General features: G+C 37.0%; 1 protein-coding gene across 3 annotated transcripts in view; it reads right to left on the bottom strand.

Moving 5' to 3' along the window:
• Positions 1-20,479, bottom strand: part of plum (IgSF transmembrane protein plum) — a 69,832-nt gene extending 49,353 nt beyond the window's left edge. The window contains exons 1-2 of one of the 3 annotated variants that reach the window (XM_086840175.1): positions 20,347-20,479; positions 16,588-16,918 (exon numbers count right to left, since the gene is read on the bottom strand). In XM_086840175.1, the coding sequence (XP_086696301.1) occupies positions 16,588-16,696 (109 nt within the window). In that variant the 5' untranslated portion in view covers positions 16,697-16,918; positions 20,347-20,479. Of the gene's footprint in view, positions 1-16,587; positions 16,919-19,700; positions 19,828-20,234 lie in introns of those variants that run through there. The other 2 variants (XM_086840176.1, XM_086840178.1) reach the window with 2 other exon arrangements.
• Between the last annotated feature and the right edge of the window lie 825 nt (positions 20,480-21,304).

Raw genomic sequence — 21,304 nt, forward strand, 5'->3', positions numbered from 1 at the left:
GCCACGCTTTTTGAGTGTCCAAAAAAGATCAATATAATGGTCTATAATTATGTATAATGAAAGGGGGGAAAATGAGAATTCCAAGAGCTTTTATAGCAGTTAATAAACATTAAAATATGCACAGCTGGTGAATTTCCAAAGCCAAGAACAAAAACCAATTATTTCCACACTTGAATGTATCCGTAGCGTTCGTTTTGTATGATTTATGGCATGCCAACGAGCGACTTTAAAAGCCCGAAAGTGTAATTCCCCCCTTAAATGCATTCGAAAAACAAAATACATCAAGGAAAATAGAAATGAAAACATTGATGGTAATCTTCTTATATTTTTACCTCTGCCGGTTATGCAAACACAAAATCAAATCTGTCTTTTAGTTGTTGGAATTCTAAATGGAGAGAGAGAGATAGAGACACCGGCGGCGGCACACTCAACCTGTTTGCCCCATAACTCATCTGAAGTGTGCTCTTCACGGAAAATATAAATTTTCCGCTACGAAATCCTGCCCATGGAGAGCCTCGAGCCACGGAGCCACGAGTCTCACCTGTGCCGGGGGGACAGAACAAATAGCCTTGTCATTTATTCGCCGGCCATGTTGCTAGGACACATATATTGAATGAAGGAATAAGCCTGGCTGGTGTCCTCTACATATCAAGTGTTGTCTAGTTTCTATAACATCCAAATTGAGTGGGCTGCGATCCTAATCTGGCCACCGATGACACGTGTTGTTGCGTACGGCAACGTTGCGTATACGCAATGTGTCGCCAAATGAAACGTTGCTAAGTGGGTTTTCGTTATTAGACGACCACAAAATTCTATTAGTTGACCCGAGGCGAAATTAATTAGGCTCGCAAATCAACAAGTGGTGTGTGTGTGTGTGTGTTCTGGGTGTGTAGTTTGTGGGTTGGTTTTTTTGTGGGAGAGCTGTGATTTTGACTTTCGCCATCTTCGAATGAAATGAAATATTCATTTGTTGCCATTGTTATTGTTGTAGTAGCTGCCAATGTCCGGCTCTGGTTAATGCCGGCGCAAAATAAAAACCAATTAATTAAGGCCAAATACAATGTAAACACAATGAATTGAAAGGAGGCACGGGCCACGACAGGAGAGTCCAAAAAGAATCATTGCATAATGGCTGTCTGGGTAATTTACGTTACGTATACGCACTATGTGACGGTGCAGAGGAAGAAATAACAAATAAATATACTCTCTTTTAGGGAGAATAAAATAATACAACTATTTTTGATATTCATAAATTAGCTTAAGTTTTATCATATATATTTAGTATATTTTCTTTTTTTGTTTACAAATATTACACACTTTAAAATCTAATTTACATTTCTTTTTCAATTACTGTAATCCTTTATTTTTTTCCTCTGTGTATCCCATTGGCTTCGACTTCAGTTCCAGCTCCACTTATTATGTAAGCGAGCATTAAACTACTTGCATAAATCACTTGTTCTGGCAACGGACACAGCCTTGGGACCCTGGCGGTGATTAATTATTGGGGGGAAAAAAAAGGAAAAACTGCTACAAAGGACTCGAGTCCTGCATCCGAAAGCATTGCTCTCATCCCTTTGATATCGCTGTAATATCGCTGCCTGCCATCGAAATATGTATATGAAACAAATATGGAATGTTTTTCATTTCTCGCATAATTCAATTGATGTTGGCATTTCCATTTAAAAGCAGCAACAGTAATACAAAAAAAAAAAAATATATTGCAAAAGTTTAAAAATAAAATTGAATCATATACGCACTTGCCGGTTCAACACAATACAATTCTCAAACCACATCCTTTTGCATCATTACACACAGGAAAATGAATTAATTAAAAGCTATTAACATTAAAATATAATTATTAGTAACTTAATGTAATTGTTTATCATTATTTGAATGAATTTATAAAAGTGCTAAAAAAAAATGTTCCAAAAGATACGAATATTTTAAGAAACACAGAAAACTTTCCTTGATACTTTCAGTATGCTAATTGTCACAGACAAAGAAGGACACTATGTCACTGATGTAATCTATTTGGGGATGAAAAATAACCAAATTAATGACCAATTTTTGGTTATATTTCCCTCTGTGCAAGCCATCTTCCCATCTCTCTCTGCCTTTTTGAGCGCTTTACAGGCCCCAAGGCTCGGTTGTGTTGTTGCCGGTCCTCCCAGAGGGCAATATGACAATTAGTTACCAAAGCAACAACAGAAATACCTACAAATGACAGCCAAATACACAGAGGAGCAGTGTGGAGTCTGCACCTACACATTTCGGGGGAGTTGGGCTCAAAGAACCGGAGCACGGAACACAGATCACGGAGGACATGCGGCACACACACACCGCACAACATGGCCGCATGGCAGCCATTTTGATGGCACCAAAGGACACTCAATGGCAACTGCGACACCGGAGTGAAAAAGCACGGCGCGAGCGATACATTTTTAGTTGATTTTTTTCAGAGGGAGCCAGAAGCATTTAATTAGAAAATACGTATACGCCCCGTACTGGTACGTGCCGGCATGTTGCCACAACAACAGCACGAATCCTGTCAACTAATTCATCAATTTTTGTTCCTTTACAAATTTATTTTTAATGATTCCAGTCGACTTTGAAAACTTCAAGAAGCACATTTTATTAGCTCTTTAATCCCGCTCTCTATTTTGACTTTAAGCTCGGCATAATTAATTGGCACAGTGCTCGAAAGTAATTAGTTGGGATATTTATTACAATTACCTGCCAGCGTGGACCGAGTGCACTTGAAAATGCGTCAAGTCGTGCACTTGCCTCAAAACTATGTTAATTCGTGCGATAGTTTGTCGTGGCTCCAAATGTCAAATGGCCTGAACAGTGGTACCAAGTTTCTTCTGCCTGATAAATGGTTCTGTTGAAATGGTAGTTTTGGGGAAAACCCCACAGAAAAAAAAACTTGTTATACCCGAAGCTAGAGGAAGCCTATTACCGCAAAGATAAACGTCCTCATTAAATATATATCGTTTCGAAGAGTTGGAGGAACCCCCGAAAGAAATACATTTCGTGGCCGAAAACTTCTTATTTTTTTATATTTTTTTCGACCATTAAACGTCCCGGCCAAAGGGCATACGACTAAAAAAAACATGAAAAAAGCACACGCAGACTAGGCATTAAAAAATATTTCCATAGACCAAGTTGTGGTACCATTCTTCGGGCCATTAAGCTCACTGTGCCAGATTATTAGACAAGATCTCTCGGCTTAGCTGTAATGTTAATTAAAACTTTATCTCTTGCTACCCGGACTCTTTTGCGAAACTAATTTGCAAACAAAGTTAATCACGTTCCTCGCATTGATATCGAATATAAGCCGCAATGAATTCTAAATACTCGTGCACATATCGCATATTCATGCAAATGAGCTGCGAGCGAGCTAATTGAGTATTAATTAAATAGCTGCCGAGAGTGAGCCTAAGCCTCCGGAGTCAGTATATGCATGTACATGTGTAGTGAGTGGGATTATGCTTTGTCAAGAATCAATATATATCCCCAAGTACGGCAAATGGGAATTAAATCAATTATGCCCCCGCCGAGAAACTACATACTACAATTCGCTAACACAAAGGAATACACACACATATGGATTGTTTTTGGATCTTAGAGTGTGTGTGTGTGTGTGTGCCAATTTGCATAAACAATTAATCATGCAAAGCGCGAAACGTGCACAAAATTCGAAAAAGAACATCAAACTAAATTTAGTAGCAAACTGTAGCATACTGGCTTCCTTCAACTGAAGCTTGTCTGAAATTCATAGAAATTGCACCGCATATGATTCAATTTCGCCTTTTTAGCCAGGCAACTTGAGCCGAGTTGAGCCTGGCTCTGTTTCAAACTGGCAGCAGGCGCTCTGTAAGCCCAGGCAACAGCGCCAATAAACGTGGCCCAAAAGAATGCAGTCCGAAAACCAGTTTAGCGTACAGCCTGTGGACTTCTCGATCTCCAGAGCAGAGCAGAGCAGAGCACTACTACTATACACCGAAAAAACACACAAGAGGAAAACAAACACACCAAAAAACAAAAAAAGGAGCCACCAATAAAAGCAACCACAGCAGCAGCAGTAGCACCACAGATACACAGAGAACAAAACATTAAAATAACTTTAGGTCAAGAAGAAGTCTCTTCAAAGATGATGTGAATAATAAACTTAATAGGGTTTTAAGTTTGTGGATTTCTTAGAATATTTAAAAGTTTACATAAAAGATTCTAACTAGAATACATCTTATTTATAACTCAGCATTTTCAGTTCAGTTTAATTTTGGCTTGAAACTTATAAAGCTGAGATTTTTGTACAATTTGTAATACATTGTTATATCTTAAATTCTATTTATAATCTACAAAACATTTCATCAACAATTCAGCATCTATAAGAAAAGATCCTAACAGAATTCACTTGAAACTTTACTTGCAACTTTAACTATGAGAAAGACAAAATCAGCTTTAAACTAACCATTTTCCCTGCAATAAACTCCAGGTAATTTATCAATAAATCAACAAAAAAAAAACCATCCTAATTGATTACTCTGCTTTTTCCAGGTGTTTTTACAGTGTGTCCTACTAGCAACCGGGCAACAACAACAAGTGAACCAAATTCTTTTTAACGAGCTTGCACGAACATTTGATCCCCCAGACCCAGAGCAGCAGGTAAAGTAGGGGTTTTTTTTTTTGTTGCCAAAAAGGAGCACACAAAAAATTGAAAACCAAAAAAGCGCAGAAAAACAAAAAAAAAATATATAAGAATGAACCAAAAAAACAAAAAAGACAAGAATAAAAATCGCACAGTTTTAGCCATGGCCAAGCCAAGAAGTGTTAAACCCGAGCCAAGTTTTTGCTTGGCCTGTCCGTGTCCGTGTTCATATCTCGTGTCAATTTGCAAGCTGACTCCTTTTTTTATTTATATCTTTTCCGTGCTCTCCATTTTATTTAATGCTTTTTTAGTTGAGTTTTTTGGCTTTCGCCTTTTCTGCAGTTGATCTTTTTTTTTCTTTTTTGTTATTCGGCGCAATTTAATTGCAAGCGGGCACACCCTTAGCACAAAAACACACACACCTCGATCCAAAGTCAGGCTTCTTGTCTCCTTTTCGGTGAATATTTTTACTTTTTTTTTGGGTTGAATTCTTACAGTATTATTTTTATTTTTGTGTTCTTTTTTTTGGTGGCACGCTTGGCTAGGTTTCTAAAAAATGCCTGAGACACATGCAACGCCCGCAGATGGATGGAATGGGATGGTGCCTCGTAATGGCCAATGGCTAAATATAATTATATATTTATGAAATTAAGCTAAATTATGCTAAATGCATTTTATTATTTAGTTAACCGCACACCACAGCCAAAAACTTCAATCCGGGAAGCCGCTTCATTCATGGAATTGGGATTGGGATTGGGATTTGGTTAGGATAGGAGCAGGGGTTCCAGGAATGGGAGTGGAAATGGGACTAAGAATGGCACTGGGATTGGGACAATGAATCCGCCAAGGTGGCGGGCAATGGCGGACTTGGGATCGGCCTGAACCTGGTGGTGTTGATTGGTAAGCGTGGAATACAAATTAATAAATTATACATCAGGCTCTCTTTACTTTTTGCTTTATGTACTTGGCCTTTTCTCGCCTCCTTTTTGTGCTTAATTTATGCCTCGAAAGTCCCAAGATATTTTTTTGAGGTAAGTGTTCTCAGGAATTATAATTTATTTGGTTTGAAGAGGAAACTAGCAATTAAATCAAATCAAATTCCATCTCCAAAAACCATTTACAGTAATTATGTGTTTGGCTCTAATTAACACATTAATAGTAAGCACGTTTGGAAGTTCTAAATCACATTTAGCAATTATAAAACATTTATGCATGAAGCTTGAAATCAAATTTAGGAAAATATGTTACCTCTTTTCAATTATGATAAATTCTTCAATCGTACTAATGTGCAAAAATTCCATTTTCCAGTTCATTGAAGATTTGTTTATTATGCATATAATTAAATTTATTAAATGGTAACATTGATTTCTCCACACGAAACATGTTTTGCATATTTATTTTGGCCTTTTTCCCCCATGTATCATGTTTGCTATGTATCTACATATGTTTAAATTCAATTTGTTGTGAAGCATTCGAATGAAAAACATCTTCTGACACAACCGATCCAAACGAAAAACAAGAAAAATTGCCATTTAATGTGAATAATCAAGTTTGTATAGACAAACATTTATTTTTTTTTTTACCATTTCTCGCCATTAATACAATTTATGGTATAAATTTAGCAAAGCTGCCCACACTAAAAACTTTATGGATTTTGGTAAAGAAGTACAACAAAAAATTGACCAAAAGCAAAGCATTCCGCAGACATGAAATTGAATGCCAAAATATTTGTACTTTTCATTCTTTTCGGGGGTGTGTGTGTGTATACTATATATTTTTTGTGTATTTTGTTCCCCCCACTACAAAGCTATCACCCAAAATGGGCCACTCCATTTTTGTCAATTGATTCGCCTGTCTGGCTCTTTCAAATACGCATTAATTTCATTTATTGCAATCATCATGGTTGTTCCTGTTGTTGTTGTTGTTGTTGTCATGGTGAGAAAAGCCAAACGCAAACACGAAACTTAGAAGAAGAAATTTCTCTTTAGGGGAGTGGAGACGCAGAGAGGGAGGAGCTGCTGACCAGGAGAAAAGATTCGAGGTGGTGTGGCATTCCTGGGCACTGATTGTGTTGATTACGCTGACCCACTTCGCCTGCCAAGGCTCCTCCTTCTCCTCCTCCTTTATTTTCCGGTGGAACTCGTGTGTACTTTTCCCCACCATCGACACTCCTGCTTCCCCCCTTCCTAGTCAAATTCAATGAACTCGAAACTGGCTGATAATACTCGCAATACTAATAATAATAGTAGTAATAATGTTGTTTTCAAATGACAGCACAGACACGGGCGGAACAAGAAAGCAAAAGAAAATAATACGAAAAAATAAAAAGGAAAAATGAGAAGAACTAGAGGGGAAGAAGTGTTGTCACTCAAAGTTGAACAAGAGTAGATAAATGACATCGGCTAGCCAGCCATTACCCTCTTCCGTACGTCTTTACTATTCCTGATGACCACTCTATAGTGAGGTCTGTACACTCAGAACAAATTTGATTATGAATTCAAGTGTTTTCTTATTTATTTTGTGGGTTTTCTTGAGTCAAAATAGGTAATACTGTCTATTTCCTGTTAGAAATATAAATTATTAGGATGTACTATCACGATCATGTTCTATTCTAGATTTCTGCTCCTTATATATTAAAATATGATATTAAGACATACGCAAAAGTAAGAAATTTCCTAATAATTTAAACTCTAAAATAGATAAATATAGCTTTGTTGAAAAATATTTAATTTATTTGTCTCTTGTTTCGAAAGCATATCCTTTATGGTTAAATCATAGGAACAAGTAACAAGCAACGTACAAATTTCGATTTATATATCGACTTTTGTCTCAATTATCGATACGCAATACATACAACCATACTTTCTGTAATATCTGATTCCAAATTTTAATGGATTTCAATTTTAAAGATACTTTAATAATATCATAATCAAAATACATTATGATCATATATGATATTATATTTTTATTATATTATATTATATTTTATATATAAATTTTCATTTATTTAACGACTTTCACAACAAATATGAATTCATCAAAATCTTTCTGCCATCTCATATTCCGATTATTATTTGTTATGAATGTTTTTCCTAAAATCACCAAATTTAATAGATTCAAGTTTATAGATACTTTCATAAATTCATTTCTACAAACTTGTTGTTTTCTATTTATTTAGAAAATATCAAATTATTTGATATAAATATGTATATTATTCATATTTTATTTCCTGTGCATTCATACACATTTATTTATGATATGTTTTCGCATCTACACGCGTTGAGTTCACCTAACAACAATAACAAACTACTTGAAAATCGCGTTTAATTTTTAATAGGACCAAAACACATACACACACACTGGGCTCCCACAAATTGTTTTGTTTTCTTGGCCACACAGTGACTAGGCAAAAAGTTTACAAAAAGTAAAAAAGAACTTACAAGCCCCCCTTCTCCTCTTCACAACCTCTCCAATGTCCTCCGACCATCAACTATGAAATCTGCTTTTATGCTCGAACTGACTGAACATATTTCGTTGGCTCGAAAATAGCGACACAGGTAAGTGTATTAAAAGGTGAGGGGATTTTGGGGAGCACTCGCCTATCGACATGATCGGACACAAAGTTCTTTGCCATTGGCAATTTTTTGTTTACTTCTTTTATGATTTTAGTTGTTGTTGTTGCTTTGCTTTGTTTTTTTGTTGTTTTTGGAGTTTGCCTGCAACACAACCAAAAGCGTCAATTACCGCCTGTGTCTGCCCACCATGCCCCACCAATACCATGGACACCCTCCACTTGTCTCTATTTTTTTCGCCAGTTGTTTGTCAATAATATGCGTCATTCTAATACAAAAAAATAAATAAATAACACACAAAGAGAAAGAGAGGTAGAAAAACTCGGCTTACACGTGGTACTACTTTTAATGGATTTTATTTGTACTTGCCACCGTCGACCGGACCCCACAAAGTGGGGGGGGGGAGTTGCAGGGCCAGGTTCAAGTTGTAAGTGCTATTTTCATTGTTGTTAGCAAAGTGTTGCTGTATGGACTGTGCGTAAAGCAGTCAAACGAACAATGACAAACAATATTTGTTGTGGGGCCAGGAGTTAGGGTTAGGTATGAGGGGGGAGCGAAGGGAGATGAATTCCAACATAGGAAAGAACCACTCAAATTGGTTGGATTTTGTATCTAAAGAATGGCCAAACAATTGGGCATGTGTGAAGCCTGCAAGAGGGCTTATAAATCGAGTCACTGGAATCATGAATTGAATGAGTGATGGGGCCACATCCAAAATGGACGAAAAATTACTTTGAACTCTTGCGGTAGCGAAATTATAGTTATTATTGTTTGTTAAAAGTAAGTTGAAAGCAAAGGATTAAGGTAATTTATTTACTGGCACAGAAAATATAATGGTAAACTGGTTAAATATATATTTTGTATGAATACAGTTGCCTCCTTGGGTTGTAATTCTATTTCTTTTAAGACAAGTCTCTCCCTTTTTATCTTAACAATCTCAATATCTAACCATAATCATTTGAACCTCTCTTTATTATAAACCTATCTAATTGCCAAAGAAATAATCTTGCATCAAGGCTCTTCGCCTTGCGAGCCGTACGAAAATCAAAAAACGCGGCATCATTTAGGCCACGTTTGACAAAGTTTAAACTTCAGACCCAGTTCAATTTAAAGGCGCGTTTTGGCTTGCTATTAAAGCATCTCATTTATAGCCTGGCCCACACACACACACACATACATACCACCCTCTCCACTTTGGCATAAACTTCAAGGCTTGGCCGGCCGGCCGAATGGTAAAAAGTTTTCTAATGCGGCGCCACGGCTACGCAAATTCATGCCAACTAACTTCTAATAATAATTTTAATTGCCAAACGGCAGCACTTTGGCCATTATGGCGGAGTGGGCCAGACCAGGCAGAAGTCGACTTCCTTTCCATTTTTATGTTTTAATATATTTTCTTTTTTATTTCCACTCTCTTTCTCTCTATTTTATATAAACATTTCGAAAGAAATTGACGCAAGGCACATGTTGCAAGGGGGGGAGAGAAATATAATTTGAAATATCATGCTGACTAAGGGGGATATATTTTTTTATAAAAAATTTTCCATTTTACTACCATTTTATGTATATTTCTTTGCCCCTCTTAACTTTCTATGAAATTCACAGAGAGGTTTTAATATGTGGCATAAGTAAAAAAAATCGCACATCACATGCGTGCCCATTCACATGGCCTATTTAGTGGCAATTTTTTTTAGAGTCAAGTTTACTCCATGACATCTCTCACCTGTGATGAATGAAATATCATGTTATGTTTTTTTTTTTTATATATAGCTATATCAGACGACTTTTATTAGTCTGCTTTTTCGTCTGGTGTGCCAGAAAATGTTTTCTAAACAACTTAATTTTCATGATGAAGTAGTAAACAAAAAGTTTTGTCATCGCTTGTCTTGAGTCTAGACGATATTATAAAGAAACACTTTTGACTTGGCCATATTTCGTAGCTTGTCATTTTTTTGGGAGTTAAAAGGGTGGAAAATGTAATCTGTGATGATGGGAAAATAAAATAAATGTAAATAAGCTTAAAAGGGAAGGAAACTGGTAAAGGAATTTGTAAAAATGTAAGTGAAGTAGCTATCAAAGCTTAGATAATAGTTTAAGAAGATTAAAATTATAGAAACTTAAAGTATACTTATACTTATACCTGCTATTCATTATTATATCTTATCTATATATGGTATCTATTATTTGTCTAAATTTAACTCTTTATATCATGAACATTTTTCTTCTCCAAAGACAAGAAGTTCTTTCCAAGAAATTACTTGGCTCTAAAATGTATCCCTAAATTAGTACTTATGATAACATTTCAAGTAAGATTTTCTTCGATTTATGTAAATTACTTTAAGTTTGTGGGTCCTTTTAAAACATTTCAAAGCATTTCGCTGCGCATTTTCACACCTTTTCAAGTTCCTGCTTTCCCTCATTAGTATTCCCGGAAAATGGCTGCTCCCGTCCACACCAACTGTCTAATTGAACTAATAGAATTCGTTATATATATAAATATATATATATGGATATGTATATCTTATTTTTTCATTCGCAGCCACACGAGTCAGATAAGATTCACAACGGATGCGGACGGGGATGATTTTCCGTATAATTGTCAGGGCAAAAAAAGGAAATATGTTTTCCTCGCAACGACCCTTGGCGTTGCCATTAGAAGATTATGAAATTTATAAAATATTTTCCCAAAGATTTTTCCACGCCACGAGAAAGTAGAAAAATCTTTGCTTTCCTGCCAAGTGCGAAGTGCCGTCGGGGGGGAAAGGTCTGCCATGTACTTAACTGATTTCCCAGAATTTTCACACAGCTGCATGGGTGTGGATGTTGGTATGAGTGTGGGTGTTGGTGTTGGTGTGGGTGTTGGTGTTGGTGTTAGTGCACAGGTGTAGGTGTCGGTGTGGCTTAGGGCTTTGGCTATATGTGCGAGCAATCAGTTTAAAGCTGTCAGGGCAGCGGCAGAGCAGCGAGGATTTTCAATGAGACTATAAAACCGGAAACGGCTGCGAAAGGATCCTCTGAACAGAAATAACGTCATCGTCATGGTTATAGTCATAGTCATTGGCCATTGCCAGTGTTTCCTGTGCATATGGGGTTTACTTTAATCAGGGGAAATGCGCTTAAAAAAAAAAATAACATAATGTCTGTATGTAAATCGAAAAAAATAAAATTTGGCAAGTCATTATAAAAATTGTGCATATCATACATAGAACATACTATAAGACATATGCAACAGCGCACCACATATGTTTTTTTGCTGTTTCGGAAGCTTGAATGAAATGTTTTAAATAGGTCAAACTTCTGGGTTTACATAATTATATTTCGTAGAGGAGTGCCCTAGATAAAAACCCTAATTTCATACTTGTGTTCAAGTTTAGTAACTTCTTTTTGATAACATTTTTTGGCCTTAAACGTGGAGCTAAAGGAGTCTCAAGAATCCAGGACAAGTCCGCTAGTTAGAATCCTTGGAATCTACACCAAAATCTTTAGAAGACACGCTATAACACTTCTGCCTATCTCTGTCTCTGTGCTTCGTTCTATTTCGCACCGAATGTAAGCCGGCGCCTGAAGCATTTTTAGGCTCATCGTCATCCACTCGTACCCATCCTCTCCAAAAACCCGTGGCCATCGTCATCATCATGGGGCCCCCAAAGTATAGTATAGCCGGGGCACTCATCCAGTCAAGAGCGGGGAAACGGCTTGCATTTGTGGTCTGGATGAGCCGATTTTCTGTTTTCTATTGCGGTTAGCAAAACGTTGACTCCTCAAGTTGTTATTTCAACTGTTTTTGCAGAAGCTCTCCCTTCTCTCTCCCTCTTCAGTGTAATGGGGCGGGGGTGTGCTGTTATTGCCATTCGTTGGTGTAATGTTGTTGTTGTTGTAACGCTGCTTGAGATGTCAAATAGCAGAGCGTAGAGCAACAGCAACAAACCGCAGCAGGAAGCACTTGAAAATTGAAATCCAAGCATTAGGGGCGCCAGCTATGCAGTCGACGTTAGCGTTAACGTCTACGCCAACGCAAAACGCGACAGAACAATAACAACAATAGTGCCAGCAGCCATCCAACAACAACAACACCCGCATAGAATAACAACAACAACAGCGACTACTACATAGAATATCAACAACAACAACAACAACAACAACGGACCAACAACAGGCAGCAGCTGAAGAACAAAGGTCCTCGGTCCTCGCCTTTTGCTATTTGCATATGAATATGGAGCACTTTTGGAGGCAGCTTTTTGGGTTGTTGCTTCCACCACCACCAGGAGCAGCAGCTTACAACAACAATAACAACAACACCAATATCGGTGAGATATGAATAAACCAGCAAGCCCACAACAACAACAATAACAAGCAGCAGCAACAAAGATCCGTAAAAGAAAAACTTATTGCTGATGCTGTTGTTATACCCTCACCAAAGATTTGGGATTTTCTCCTCCAAGGAATAAAAAGGTTTTCCGTAATAAATATGCCAACCAAAAAAGGGTGTTTTTGTCATCTTTAGGAAAATGAATATTTTACGGACCAACAACAAGCTGACCTAACTAAAATAAACCTTATAAATTGGCAATGTGCATATGGTATGGTTTTTAGAACTATATATCCTGCAACTACTTTCAGTTGAGTATTGATTATTTTGACAAGCATTTAAACACGAAAAAAACTAGGAAGTATAACCCTCTCAACATTCAATTTAAATTGAATTTAATTTAAAATTTTAACAGTGCTAAAATATCTTTAATTAAAAAGAATCAGTTGTGTTAGCTATTTCCGGTTTATATTTTTAGAATACTGGGGTGATTATTGCGTAATTACTGCATTAATTTAAAAAATTCCTTTTCTAAAGCTTTATCAAATTTAAATCTTTTAATCTTAAATTAAAATCCTTAAAACCGCAGTTACTGTATTTCACCTGGGTCGCAGGTAATTCAATAAACGAAAACGTTATGTTGTTGAAACGTTGAGAGCATGGAGCGTAATCCAAAGAGTATATAATTCTTCGATTTTCCACGGTTAAGACTCCCATCTCGTGCTTTTGTTGTTGATGTCTCGTGGATGTTGTGGGTTGCTCCATAGCTTATGGTGAGCCTGCAGTGTATTGCCGGCGGCAACAATATCGTTCAATGCTTGCTGCCATTTGTTGCTGTTGCTATTATTGGTGTTGTTGTTGGAATTGTTGTTGTTGCTGCTGCTGTTGGGGTATTTGTTGGAAGTGGGCGCTAGATGGCGCCACACGCCAGCGAAAATTGAATAAGAGGCTCGAGTTGAAGGCAATTGCCGAAGTAGGCAGGCAAGCGGAAAGCAGGAAGCTATACCAATAACAAACACACTCACACACATTTCAGATGTGGAAAAGATACACACCCACACCCGCACTAAGTTGATGGGGAGAACTATTCGTGAACTCGTACAGTACTTAATGAGATACACCAACGTTTTATAATGTCCTGGTACCGTACATTTCTATCCTGATCTCATAGAGAAGACATTTGCTAGCATCCCGTAGAAACCTGTATCTTGAACTTAATTTCCATAAATTAATGGAAAATATCTCTCTTCAAATTTGTATAAGATTTTATAATTTGATCTTAGATGTTACAGAAACCATAATATATTTTTATAATATTATGTTTTTAGATGTTATAGTATCAATTTTAAAAATATAAAGAATTTTTTTAATATCGAAGTTCAAGTGTTTTTCCACAAACTAATCTGGAATATCTATTAGATCAATCATATTTCAATAAACTTTTCTAATTTGATGTAATTTAAAACACTTATAGAATTATAAAACCCCATAAAAAATTTCTTCTCCCAACTTAGCCCCAGTTTTTGCCAAATCGAGACTTCGTGAAATTCGCAACATAAACGGGGCAACACACAGGCACACACACACCAACACATAAAAGGGAAAAGTTATGTAGTGTTCTGCGCCATGTTCCTTCGGATACCTTCCTCCGTTTGGGTTTTCCTTCTCTCTTATTTTTTTTTTTTATTTTGCTCCGTTTTTGCTTGTTTTGGGTTACTTTGAATTTAATGGAAAATTTATTGACGACATGCCGCTTAGTCGTTTGACTTGGACTTTTGCCTTTGCCTCTGGCGCACCCCTTATGTATCCCCTCTCTGACCCCGCCCACAATTTCACCATTTCCTGGCACCGCCCCGCACCCAACCCCTGCTCCGTCATGTGTGCAAAGTTTTCGCATTCGGTTTGCTTCGGTGCCGGGCCTCATGAACCTGCCCATGCCCTGCACTCGGAGCGATTCTTCCAAGCAATTGGGGATAAATAGTTGATGATTGTGTGTGGTCGTGGGGGGAGGTTGCCGGAGGTTGGCGGGTTGGCATGGGCACGCCGGAGGAGGATCTGGCGAGGTGGTCCTGATGAATGAGGGATGACCGCTGCTGAATGTGTCTCGGATTGATTGATTGTCCCATGCAATCCAATATGTTGCAGGGAATCGTTTTCTGCGGGTGGCTCTCACCAGTAATCGCTCGCCATTTGCAAGTATTTGATTTCAGGATATTGGCGAAAGTACATTCGCATTCCGCTAACCACTTGACAATTTTTCTCAATATATTAAATTGTATAAGATAAGGACAACCTCTGGGATAATTTTATCAGGAATATGTAGGTGGAAATAAAAGTCTCTAATAGTTGAAATAAACTTTCAGGAAAAGTTATAGACAATTATTAAACAATATTTATTCTTTTATGTAAAAGATTTTTCAATGATACATGATGTTTATTAATTCATGCAAAATATAACTAAAATTGTAAGTTTAGTTTTATTATCAGAGTTTATTAGTATATCAGAGAGATTTTCCACAGCTCCGAGTGCTTTAATTAAATCAAAATAAATTTCATTTAAAAATTCCTACTATTTGAAGTGATTTATAACTTATTTGAAAGTTTACGAATTCATTTCTCACATTTACAGCAAACAATCAATGTGGAAAACTTATTCTATAAAGTTTATGAATTGTTTCTGACCTATTTTAATCTGAAATATTTAGTATAAATCCATGAAAAATAGTTAAGGTGTTTAGTTTTTGTCAATTTTACAGACAGTTTGTAATGTTTATGACATCTTTTTAGGAATTATGCCATAGAAAATCAATATTCTAATGCTTTAAAATGTGAATAAGTAAAAGCTTTCGTTGACGTACAACAACTGTTAAAATTTGTGATGGCCAGCACATATGGTTTTTCTTTTTTTGATACAACATCAAACGAAAAACTTTACATTTTTTATTTGAATTTGTCGAGGAGGGAGCTGAACTCCCTGAAATGGCTATATTAAAAACGTGGGAACGCGGCAGGTGGCCGTTGGATGGTGATGAGGGTGGTATAATTCTAGGAACAAAACAAGTACCGCCCAGGTGAGTCCTGAATTTGTCGTCTAATTTGCCGGCTCAAAGTCAAATCTTTCATCATGGAGTTTGCTCCTCCAAAATGAGATAGGCACCATCGAGTCATGCCTTTGACTTGTTCACTTACAATAAATTAGAATTATAACCTCGCTTAGCCAAATCAACGACGCAATAACCTCGCAATAGCCATGGTACATGCAAGAGGACAATTCAGGAATCCAGGGGGGTTTCCATGGGGGGTTAGGAGAGGCAACAGCAACCCCCAAAAGGCGTAGAGCATTTTACCGAAAATAAAACATTCACAAAGCCATGGCAAGGGGTAGTTATCCTGGCTGGCAGCTCCTGCCTGACGCCACAATCCTCACAGGAATCGTGCCGCGGAAGACCGAAAAACTTTTCTCGCGTGTTTTACCAACTTTAATATTTCATGTTGCTGATTTTCTTTATGGGATTTGGCCGTGGAAATCCCGGGGACAAACACCCAGGACCAAGAACCCAGGACCCAGGACCCACACCTACACCCAATCTCAACCCCTTGAAACTCAACAAGTTTTTTTATATTTTTGTGTGCCGTACTTCCCGTTGAGAGTCTTGAAAGACCTTTTGGAGTGGAATGCGGACACGCCTGCCATGTTACGCCATTAGTTTATGATTATTGCCTAAAGTTTTGCGGGTCCCCAGTGGAGTTTCCAGCTCACACTTGGAATCAGTGTTGCCAAAAAGTGCCCCCAGTCAATAGAAAAATGCTTAAAAACGAGAGGGAACTTTTGGAAAAGTTTTTTTAAATTTAAATTTGAATATCCTTATACTTCAAATAGAATATATTAATGTTGGGAACATTTTAATTTTTAATTATTTTACAAATAGATTTACTATATATATCTCAAATCTATCTCCTTAAAGAAATGCCACACCTTTAAGCCTCGCAAAATATATCCAAAATAGCAACACTGCTGGTGATAAATTAAGGTTAAAAAAGAGTACACAACTCACCTGTTGTCGGCTCCTTGGTCAGTGTCAGTCCATTGTGGTCGGTTAGCAGCAGCAGCAGGATCTCAATCAGTTGAATCACAAAGAGGCGTCGATTGTAAAACAAAAACATTGCAATCCAACGTTGGTTGTCACCGATAACGGGGCCGGGGCTCCTTTCTTTAGGCCCAACCGCGATTGTAATTAAATATATATGTGTGTGCGTGTGGTATATATATCTCTCTTATTTTCCGATTGGGATTATTGAAACGTTAACGAACTCTTCACACTGGCAGTCAATTCGATTACCAGAAGCATTTTCCCATTGCGCCGCTTTTTTCACGGCGATGTTTGGCTTTCGGAAATGGACGGAAATGGGGGAGAAATCAAATCACCGAATTTTATTTACTAATCTAATGCACACACCCAAGCACCCATCCACCCACACCCACACCCATACACACACACGCACATACACACACAAAAGTATGCTAATATATTTCGGGCACACGCATAAATATTTTACGCGAGCAACAGTGCGTATACGTAATTTGTTTAATAGTCCGCACAAACATGCCGCTAAACACGATGTCCCGGCGCCAATGTCATTTGTTGTCAGCGCTCAAATCGGGAAATTGATGGAAGTATGAAGCATTTTCACGGCGGAGCTTGAACTAGGGAGGGGGGAGGCACAGTCAAGCCTGCCATTTGGGGGATGAAATTATATAAAAAACCAATTTCACAAAGGAAAGAGCATTTCAAAACATTCGATAAGAATTTGGCAATAAAATGTCATACAAATAAGACTATAAAATTGTGGAAATCATGTATTTCCCATTTAAAAAATTACATAAAATATTATTCGTTGATGTTATACTAGTATGTGCGAACTTCCTTCCAATCAAATGAAATAAAGTTTTACAAGGGAAAGTTTAGATCTAAAGTTGTTTTTAATATTCCATGATTTACTTGATTACACTTTCGAAGCTATAAAGTTGTAGAAAGTTTTTCTAAAAGCCAACCAAAGTTTGCTGCCTGGGTTTGAGATGTTTTCCAAATTAAAGTTATATTGTTTCTAAACTTCAATTGAAGGTAGTTTTTATGAAATTTAAATTAAAGAATATTTTTGAATATTCTATATGCTTTAGTTGAGTTAAAGGGTTTTTAGTTACTTTAGATCTGATTTCTAAAAGCATATTCCGATTATTTGAACTACTAACTTATAAATATCTATAGATATGATGTATTTAAATATTGCCCAAACATATAAGCTTATTCACATAAGATTTACTTCACAAAAAAACATGTGGAAACATAAAAGATTGTTGATTCAATCAAAAGTGTCATTTCTAGCAATAACTTATTTAAGAGAATCCTTTTAGCCTTGTTCCTATCCTCATTCACCGCTAATTTAACATCCTCTCTGTCTCATCCTTTAATCGGCATTAAATTTGTACAGGCTTTTTGAGTGTGTGTTCCGGATTTAAGCTGCCATAAATTTACAGATTCTTCGGCTCAGATTCTTTGAGGCATCGCTGTTTCCATTACGCACGCATCACCATAATAATAATAGTAGTAATAATAATAATGATGATGCTGATGCTGAGATGCTGATGACGGTGATGATGCCACATAAAAGGCGACGGGGCACATTTCAATTCCACAAAAGGCGCGTGTATCTCGAAGATACATTTCTATCTCGAGTGCGCGAATTCGCGCGGCAAACCAAAGCTCGCAAAAAAACAAAAAAGAAAACACTGGCATAAATGAATGCTAAAATATATTTCGGCGGCGTCGCCATTACTATTATATATGTTGTTGTTTTTGTTGTTGTTCCTATTGCTATTGCTTTTTCAACTATCAAAGGCTTTGTGCAAAAAGAGTGCAAAAAAAAGTATTGCAAAGTAAAGTAAAGTAAAGCTTGGAATGTCGTAGCACAGACAAACTTTTTATACACTGAAACAGAAGGATTTTAAGATGAAAAAATCTAGAATATAGATTTAATAATAATTTAATTTAAGGCTTGACATTGAACAAGGGTATAATAATCTAATTTATTTTAGATCTTGTGAATAAAGGGAATTTTTACACACAGCTAAATATTTTAGAGGAAAGTCACCTTTCTGTTCTACTTCAGTATTTAGGGTTGGAATATTTAATGTTTAGTATCTAAACCTCATCTAAACTTGCATAAAATCTAATAAAGAACAAGAAAAGATACTGTATCTCAACTTCAGTTCATTTAATAAGATATAGACGTGTATAAATTTATTTTTCTCTGTGTGCACGTATGACAATTGGTTTTTTGTTGGCTTTGCGAGAGCAGAAACAAAACAAAAACGAAAAACAAAAAAAAGATTCAATAAATCAAAAGAAAAATGCAAAAAGTGCTTGGCGAATTTTAAGCTTCGCTTTTTTGCTGCCGGCGAATGTTTTGTATACAGTTGCGTTTATTTGTTTACAGCCCAGCGAGTTGGACGCTTTGTTTACAACTTTATTTTTTATTTTACTTCTCTTTTTTTTTAAAAAAAAAAATAAAAAAATACCGACATATATAAATTTCAGCTGTGGCTGAAAAAGTTTTGGTAAAATAAAACCGAAAATTGGGAGATAAGCAAAAATAAAAGAACGGCGAGGAGCTACTGAGCGGAAATCATATTGGGGTAGTTGTTGTTATATAAAACAAATTATATGCGAATTTTTGCACAAGACACACACACACACGCACACTGGCAAGGAATCAGGCGCTCAGCATGGATAACAGTGAGCGAAACGGAGGGGGAGGAGTTGGTGGAGGCGAAGCCGGCAGAGGAAGCAAGGAGAACAAACGAATTTCAACGACGCAAATTTCGATTTCCTCGAAATTTCTACCTTCTATTATGCTCGCTCTGCTCCTTCGTCTTCCTCAGCCTGCTTCTGCTTCTTGCTTCTTCCAGCATCATATACATTTTGTTTGCGAAAATAAATGGAAAAAAACGGGGAAAAAACACAGCAGAAGAAGAAGCAACAGCAGCGCAGCTTACTAAGCTTTTGCTGCCGGCGTCGCTGCCGCCGCTTGCTCCTTGTTTTTGCTACGCTCTTGCTGTGGTTTTTGGTTTTTGCCTTTTATTTTGGGTCCCATGCATTAACTACTGTACTTGTACTTGTTGTCTTTTCTTTTGTTTTGTTTTCTATTCCTTCATCCTTTCTGGCTGGCTTTGTTTGTTTGGAATTTGGCAGTTTTTAAGTATTTTTACCACCCCCACACGGGCAGCACACAAACAAAGCCTCTCGCAATCCCACACACACACACGCACTCCACGCACTTTTAGTCTCTTTTACGGCTTCTTCTTCTTCGCTGCCGTCTTGTTATTCTCTCTTTGTTGTATTATGTCATAATTTATTTTCACACAGGACTAAACAATGCCGGAATTTGCACAATTGATAAAGCCAATGAATCACATTTCGTTTTCATTAGCCTCTTTCTCGCTCGCTCTCTCATTCTGTCCGCCGTTCCTACTCTCTTTCCGGCTGCACCGGCTCCTGTTGCCTCCACCGGCCCCCTCCACCTTCACCTTCACCACCACTGCCTTTGTTGTCTTTTTTGCATTTCCGTTTTACGTTTGTATTTCTCTCGCACTCACGCACACACATTCCACACACACACGCACTCGCACATAAATTACGCGCACAATTCAATATTGGAGCTGCAATTATTGTTGTTGTTCAGCTTGTTTAATTTTTGTTTGTTGCACACACACAGAATATCGCAAATTTGCTAGCGCCGGCGAGGGCAAAAATTACTCGAGAAACGCGCCCGCAAACACGCAAAGCGGAGCAAACACGTCCAAACAGTTTGCCGACGCGACCGAGAATTGCGAAAGCGAACGACAAATAAAAAATAAACCCCCGTTTCAAAAAACGAGATTTGCCCGCCGAACAGTGCTGCCGGCATAGCTTATTTCAAGCTACATATACCTGGCGTACGTAAACATGGAAAAGCTTATGGAAATTCCAACGCTTACAACCTTAAAAATAGATTATTTTAATATAAATCTGGCATATTCTTTTAAAATAATAAGATTAAAATAGATAACATTTATAACACTTGTGTTTTTTTACAATAAATATATTCTAACATGGTTATTTACATCTCTAATACTATTTGAAATATATTATATTTATAGCCATTTCGATTTATTTATTTTATTGCTAGACTAAAGGAATATGGAAAAAGGTCGATTAAGTTACTGTTTTATTTGTTTTGCCAATAAACAATAATACTGCAAAAATTATTACATCGTACCTATCTTATTCAACAAAATAATTAGCTTCCAAGACAATAAAACTACTTCCTTTTTTATCAAATCGGCACAAAATCTTTGTAAACCTATTACGAAGTATATTTTTCTAGTTTATGTTATAAATAAAAGAAAAATTACATTATTACTCATTACGATTCCGTAAGCAAGCAATAATAATTCTATAAACAAAAACTTCTGAAAATCTTGACTTCAGCTGTATTTGCATCAAATCTGGTGTACGTTTGACTTAAATTAATGAATATAAATAATACTGTATACAATATCGGTTATAGTTTCTTTGATTTTTAGCATTTCCTTTATACATTTAGCCTGATTTAGCTTATTTTGCACAAAATCTAGCTATAACGGGTGGTCATAGCCTGCCAACACTGCTGCCGAACGAACTTCGGATGAACCGGGTAAAAAGAGCGGGCGAGAGAAAATACGTTCTCACCAAA

Source organism: Drosophila serrata, unplaced genomic scaffold (genome assembly GCF_035046125.1).
Source record: "Drosophila serrata isolate PLE 108 unplaced genomic scaffold, ASM3504612v1 contig_382, whole genome shotgun sequence".
NCBI classification, from domain to species: Eukaryota; Metazoa; Arthropoda; class Insecta; order Diptera; family Drosophilidae; genus Drosophila; species Drosophila serrata.